Here is a 7447-nt window from a genome sequence, read left to right on the forward strand (position 1 = left end):
CCTGCCCTGAGTGACATCGTCAAGAAGGTGGATCTGTCAGCAGGTACAAGCACCATCCTCACCCTCGTCCCCGACACTGTGCTGTCTTTAGATGGCATGCTCTTCTCTCCATCACCTTGAGCCCTTGAATGGCCCATTGCAGAGTCAAAGGAAAGTGCAGACTGTTTAGTAGCTTCCCTGAACCAAAATAGGGACCTCAGAGTAATTTTTTGAGGGTTTTCTTTTCTAGACATCCAAGAGTCAGCTAAAATGGTAAAGGTACTCCACAGGGGAAATGCACATCTTCCTTTCAAAAGTACTTTGCAACTTCCACCTGGCTGCGGGTGGACTTCAGCAAATCCAGGAAGGAGGCTCGGAGGACCTGGGGTTCCACCACTCACAGGGAGCGCTCTCTAAATGTGCTTCTGCTCATCTCACACATTCTTGAAGAAAAAGGAAAAAATATGAAATGCATGGGTATGTAGAAAGTGGTTCCTGCGGTGGAGGGAGCAGTCTGGCCAGACACCAGGGACTCCTTAGAGCACAGCAGAGACTGGGAGATAAACAGGCACCAAGATGCCACTCGGTAAACAAAGAAAAGAAGAAGCAAAGGGGAGATGCCGCCCAGTGTCATTAGCCTGGTTTTCATGATATAGTGCCTTTGCATCCTTCAAAACTTCTGGGGAATGCAAATTCCTCCTTTCCCATTGAGGTGGTAAATTGGGCTCCTGAGAACTGGAGATTTAACCAGTGTCATTTTACTAGTAGTTCAAAGCCTGCAGAGGACTGCAAGACACTGGCAAAGCATGAAGCTTGAGGCTATCTGTGCAGCTCCCAAAGCTGTATTTACCACATCCACAGGCATCCTGAGCCAGATGCAACTGTGAGGCCTCCCGATCCCACACAGGTCATTGCATTGCACAGGATGATTTATGTGTGAATGAGGAGAACTCTCCACGGTTTGGCTATTACAGCACTCAGTTGTTCTTGAACTCTTTCAGCAGGCCATGTTGTGTATCTGCTGATTCTAAATTTGTTACATAAGCAACCTGGAGAACTAGGCATAGTAGCCTACGCACATTCCATAAATAAGACCTTCAGATTTCTACTAGAAATCACCATGAGGAATCTTATTAAAGTTAATTGCAAAAGCATTTGGCTCCACTATTTTTTCTTGCCTGTGTCCCCAGGACAGGCCACAGGCTCAGCTGCTAGCCATCCCTCCTGGACTCTCCTGGGGTGGGCAGATGAGAGGCAGCGGTGCCTAGCTGGCTGTGGGGCTGGCGTGGGTCAGGTCTGCTGCCCCAGGGCGTTTCCTCGTCCCAGCCCCCTGGCTGTCCTCCTCTGTTTCATTAGTACTGAGCGAAGTTACAGTTCTTCCAACAAAGGGAAGACTATGGATAACCACAGCCAAATCACACAAAGCAAATGCTTTTCATTCACAGTCCTGGAAGACACATCACTCAACTGCGGGCACAGTCTATCTTGATGTGTACAAGAGCTAAATTATATTGCTGATGGCATTTTTTTTTTTTTTTGCCTGGTTTCGGTTGCTCAGTATTGTGTTTGTGAGATTCATCCATAAAAGAACACCAGGCCGATTCCCCTCATGAGCATACATGCAATATCCTTAGCAAAATCCTAGCAACCCAAGCTCAACCCCACATCAAAAGGGTCATTCACTGCGGTCAAGTAGCCTGTAATCCCCAGGATGCTGGTGGGTCATTATGAGCAGATCAGTAAACGACGTTCAGGTAAAAAATGTGTAATTGTCTCAGTGAATAAGATGAGGCTTGGACAAAATTCAACTTTCCTGAAGAAATTGAACCAGAGGTCCAGAAGAGGTGCAGAAGAAACATGCCTCAGTAAGCATGAGATCCTGCAGCCAGCACGGAACCAAGTGTGAGTAGAGAAAGCCCCCAGGTCAACAGCCCCAAACCGCCCACCGGCAGGGCACTGGAGCAGAGCAATGGCACAGAAAGGGACCTCAGAGGGCCCAAACAAGACAGGAGGAGGTGAAAGGGTCTCATTGAGCACATGACTGCATTCAGAGAAAACCCTAGCTGCTCCCCAAGAGTGGCGGGCAATGAACTAGGAAGGAACTATTAAGCCACAGGGAACAGAATCAACGCAGACAAATCAGGGTGGGTTCACTGGGAAGGACAAACATGGTGAAGCAAGTTTCCGCCTCCTGCTTTACGGTTGGCTTGGTGATTTACTGCACTCTGGCCATGACATGGAGACACGCCCAACAGGGCTGATCACTGGGCACATGCAGATTAGACCACCATGAGGCATCACCCTGACCTGTTAAAACAGTTGTTATCAATGGGAGGCTGAGACGAGGATGGCGAGTTTGAAGCAAGCCTCGGCAACTCAGTGAGAGCTTGTCTGTAAATAAATATAAAAAGGGCTGGAGACATGGCTCAATGGTTAAGTGTCCCCGGGTTCAATCCCCACTACCAAAAAAAAAAAAAAAAAAGAAAAGAAAAAGAAAAAGTTCGTTATCAAAAAGATGGAAAGTAAGTATTGGCAAGGAAGTGGAAAAAAAATGAGCCCCTGGTGAGAATGCAATTTGTTAACAACGATTATAGAAAATGGTAGACAAAATCCTCAAAAAAAAAAAAAAAGACTTACTCTATGACCAGCCATTTCAGCCATTTCATGCTGAAGTCAGCATGTCAGAGGGACAGCTGGCCTGCCACGTGGGATGTGGTGTTACTCACAGATGCCAGGGAGCCAACCTAAGTGCCCACGGATGGATGGGTCACAGGGAAGGTGCGGTTGTTCACACCAGGGCTTTCCTATCAATCAGCTTCAAAGAAAGAGAAACTCTGTAGTTTGCGATGACATTGATGGAGCCAGAGAATGTCATGCCAAGTAAGGTAAGCACAGACCCAAAGGCCTCCGGTTCTCACTCACAGGTGGACCCTAAAACGTCACCTCCCAGGAGCAGAGGGCAGCTTCCGTGTGCCAGGGTGGGGGCCTGGGAGGAGTGGACGGCAGTAATGGACGGCAGCCTCACCTGGGCAGGAGGAAGTCTGACTTTTCTGAGGTCTGTTACACACCATGGTGGTATAGCTGATAATAAGAACTGCGTGTTTCATATCGCTGAGAGTGGACTCCCAATGTTCTCATCACGAATGTGTTAAGTGTTTGAGATAATGCCTATTTTCATTAGTTTGGTCTGATTTTTGTATTCAGAAGAATCATGACTTTCTACCCCATAAATGGTCTTTTAAATATGTAATAAAAATTAAATTAAATTAAGAAGGTCAAAGACCACTTTTTTGGAGTGACTTGAACAAGGTCACACTTCTTTCCAGGTCCCCTTGTCGCTCTGCACGCACGTATCCATATCATCTGACACCCAGGGTGCTCCCCCCCAGACCCTGCCGACTGCTACACCCACCTCCTGGTGGCAGGCCTTGTCCCCCTAGGCTCACTCACTGTTATGGAAGGACGAGGGCCCCTTTGTGTTTTAGCTCTGTGTTTGTGAAGGAGACTTCCCTGTGGCCAGAGGGCTTGTATGTGTGTTCAGGGTGCCTTGTGCTGCAACCTCGCTGTGGGGCCAGAGAGCAGCCCCATCTCCTGCCATCCACTTTGCAATGCTGGGCGTGGAGCCAGGGCCCGCTGGGCAAAGGCTGCATCAGTCCTGTTTCTAAGGGGAGTGCCACAGGCAGGGCAGCTGCAGTGGCCTGGGGCCCGGGGACATCCCTAAGGCCTCCTCTGCTCTTCCTCAGTCCCTGGGAGAGCAACTGTGACCCTCACGAAAGTGAAGTCCTCAGGGAGCCCCTGTGATGTCCCAAAGTCAAGCCCAGCTCTCCCACACTGAGAAGTCCTAATGAAGCCCCCAGGGAGATTCCCTGGCCTTCCCTCCCCAGCCCCGACCACAGGGGAGAAAGACAAGCAAAGACTGGGGTGCTAACTGGTAACACAGATGCTGAGTGACGGCGAACAGCACAGCCACAGGTCCCCGCTACGTCGATGAGGCAATGGGTTCATTTGATTCAAGCCACAGCCTCTCTGAAAAGAAGAACTAAGATTATTTGACCAACAACATCACATTTCTGAAAATGAGCAAAATACAACAGCACGTGAGTGTACCCAGGGAAAAGCTGTGTGCCCGCTCCCCAGTAGCCCACGGGAAAGGGCCAGGCCCATAACTGCCCAGCAGTGATGCTCGTGGCCCAGCAGGACCTCCTCCACGCGGGAGCAAAGACTGCAGGCTAGGCATTAAAACCACCAAATTAATAAAGTGTGAGTTGCTTTTTGCACTTGAGTTTTTTTTAATGAAAGTATTGCTTGGTTTAGAAGATATTTTCTCTCTCTTCACTTTCTAAGTTCCTGCTGCTGAGGAACATGGAGCCTGCCTCTCAGTACAGAGGACTAGGTGACCGGGAAAAAGACTTAGGAAAAGGGAGGGACAGTGTGACATTTCAAATGCTGTTGGATCGTGGTGCAGCAAGAAGTACAATTTAAATTTTGTTACGGAAATATGAAAAAATGTCAGCATTTTTAGATGACTAACAGACATCATTACTTTATATATATGTGTGACTGCATGACCAATATGTTCCTATAACATGTACACTCAGAAAAATGAGAAATCATATCCCATCTATGTATAGCAAAGTGCATAAATGAATTCTACTGTCATGTATAACTGATTAAAGCAAATAAAAAATTTTTTAAAAATGATATCCCCAACCACAGTAACATTACTTGATCTTCTAACTCTGTGGCAAATAATTGCCAAGATCCGTCAATGAAAGCTCCCCTCCCTTCCTCCTCTGTGCACTGCAGGGAACGTAGATGCTGTGGGGGAACCTGTGGGGTCTGGTGACTGAGAATCTCCACATTCTAAAGCAGGAGGTGGACAGACAGGACCCAGCTGACCACACGTCACACTCAGCTGTTGTTTTCACGGTGATGCTGGAGACAGATGCCTGTGTTGTTTGCGCAGAGACTTTATGTACGCTTCCATCCCATTCTACGCATACAAGAACAATTTTAGGATGGCTACCCGGATATTTTTTTTCCTTTATATCATCGTCTGGACTTTTGGCACTGAGGCAGGTGTACCTTCTGGGAATCCTCGCTTCTCTAGAGCTTTCTGGTTCCTTTAAGAATCTATTTGCTTGACCGTTTCTGACAGATGCAAATAACAGGTGCAAGGATTCTAAAGTCAGCCAGAACTTGGGGGGTGAAGAGTGCCTGTAAACAGACGTCTTCCGCTCGTGTCCCCTCCACCCCTGCTTTGTGCTCTGAGGCTGGTTTCACGGAGGCCACCCTCTCCGCCCGCCCTTGACTGACGGAGCAGATGACGGGTCCCCAGGCTGAAGCTGGGGGCACTCCTCCTTCCGGCAGGGCAGGCCCCCATCTTGGTATCTCAGGCACCCTCTGTGCTTTGGGAGGTGAGTTTCCAGTGACAGGGCCATGCCAGGTTCAGTCCTTTGATGTACAAGTTTGGACTGGCCTGGGGCCACCTTCCTGGGTTCCAACCCACCCTGCCACTGAAGGGTGAGGAGACCCCTAGGAAAACGGCTAACCCCCCTCATTTCTTCATCTGTAAAACGTGGATTACCAGAACTGCCCCATGAGAGGCTGTTCCTGAGGATCGGCCAGACAGCCCAGGTGAAGTCTCCCAGGCCCTGAGTGTGGTCGACTCCTTCCCAACCAGAGGATGCGGCATGGACCTGGCCAACAGGACAGCGGTGAGGGAGTTCCTTCTGCTGGGGTTCTCGGGAGCGCCCTGGCTGCAGCACGCGCTTTTTGCGCTGTTCCTGGCCGTGTACCTGCTCTCCCTCGTGGGAAACACCCTCATCATCTTCATCGTCCTGGTGGAGGCCACGCTGCAGACACCCATGTACCTTTTCCTAGGAAACCTGTCCTTCCTGGAGATCTGGTACACCACAGCCACGGTGCCTAAGTTGCTGGCCACCTGCCTGTCCAAGGGCGCAGCCATCTCTGTCTCTGGCTGCATTGTCCAGTACTACTTCTTCTTCTCCATGGGGGCCACCGAGTGCATCTTGCTGGCGGTGATGGCCTACGACCGGTATGTGGCCATCTGCAGCCCTCTCCGCTACTCCCTTCTCATGAGCCTTCAGCTCTGCCTGCGCTTTGCAGCTGGGTCTTGGGTTGGGGGCTTCGCGGCCCCCCTCCTACCTACCATACTCATCTCTCGCCTGAACTTCTGTGGCCCCCAGAAGATCAACCACTTCTTCTGTGACTCAGACCCCATTTTTAAACTTTCCTGCTCAGACACGTTCTTGGCAGAGGCCTTGGGCTACACCTGCAGCTCTGTGGTGATTCTCAGCTCCTTCCTCCTCACCATGTCCTCCTACAGCAACATTGTGGCCACCGTCCTCAGGCTGTCCTCCCTAGAGGCTCGGAAGAAGACCTTCTCCACCTGTGCCTCCCACCTCATCGTGGTCACCATCTACTACGGCACCATCATCTTCGCCTACGTCCGCCCTCCAGCCAAGTACAACTTCACCATTGGCAAAGTGATCTCCGTGTTCTACTGCGTGGTCACCCCGCTGGTGAACCCACTCATATATACCCTGAGAAACAAAGACGTGAAGAAAGCGTTCAGGAAAATTCTGGCACAGAAGAGATTCCTCTTGACCAGAAACAGACAGGAGTTTTGAGATATCAACACAGAAAAGCAGTTTAGAATGGAAACTCAAACTCATGTGCAAATGGTAAGTACTAAAAACCATAGTCTGCTGTTGATACCACCTAATGTGGCCACCTGTTCATGGTACTTGTGTTTTGAACTCCACTGGACAGCCGTTCCAAGTCTGCTCTGCCTGTGGTGCCTTAGTACAGCGCTGTGATGGGGGAAGCTACCTGACCCAGGCTCCTGCCCCTAATGCGTCTCCCGGCAGTGTTCCAGGGACCCCGGGCCACAAAATCTCTGTTAAGTGGGGGCAGTCGTCCTCTATCTAATGATCTGATGGTCTGATCTACACTTGGTCCTTTGTACCTCAAAGATGTGTCCCCTTCAGGGACATTTCCTATACACACATGCCGAGTCAATGTTCTTCTCAGGCATTGATGTTGACTTGTCAATGATAATGCAGCTTAGTAATTCTGTTAGAAAAATTAGGTCATCAGGATTTTTCTGAGGAATGTAAAGCCATGAGTAAATGGGGCTGGGGTTGTGGCTCAGAGGCAGAACACTCGCCTAGCACGTGTGAGACACTGGGTTCCACCCTCAGCACCACATAAAAATAAAATAAAGGTATTGTGTCCACCTACAACTAAAAAATAAATATTAAAAGAAAAAACATGAGTAAATGAACTCTATTTCAAAATTTAGCAAGGATACCATGACTCAAAAGCAAAAAAAACCCAAAAAACTTAGATTTGGACACTGAGAATGGAATATCTTAGGTGGTGAGGTAGTGACTGTTTCAGATTCCTACAACGTATGCAAGGAGACACCTAATTAAGCAAAAAC

At 49.2% G+C, this 7447-nt stretch overlaps 1 protein-coding gene across 1 annotated transcript; it reads left to right on the forward strand.

Annotated features, from left to right (window-relative positions):
• Window positions 1-5672: 5672 nt before the first annotated feature.
• LOC124093453 (olfactory receptor 11L1-like) lies at window positions 5673-6632 on the forward strand. Its single transcript, XM_046445857.1, has one exon. It carries the CDS (start codon window positions 5673-5675, stop codon window positions 6630-6632), a length of 960 nt encoding a protein of 319 aa, XP_046301813.1.
• The last annotated feature ends 815 nt before the right edge of the window (window positions 6633-7447 follow it).

The sequence above is a fragment of the Marmota monax genome, unplaced genomic scaffold (assembly GCF_021218885.2).
Source record: "Marmota monax isolate L192 unplaced genomic scaffold, Marmota_monax_Labrador192_F-V1.1 WCK01_AAM20220418_F8-fsc00035, whole genome shotgun sequence".
NCBI lineage: Eukaryota > Metazoa > Chordata > Mammalia > Rodentia > Sciuridae > Marmota > Marmota monax.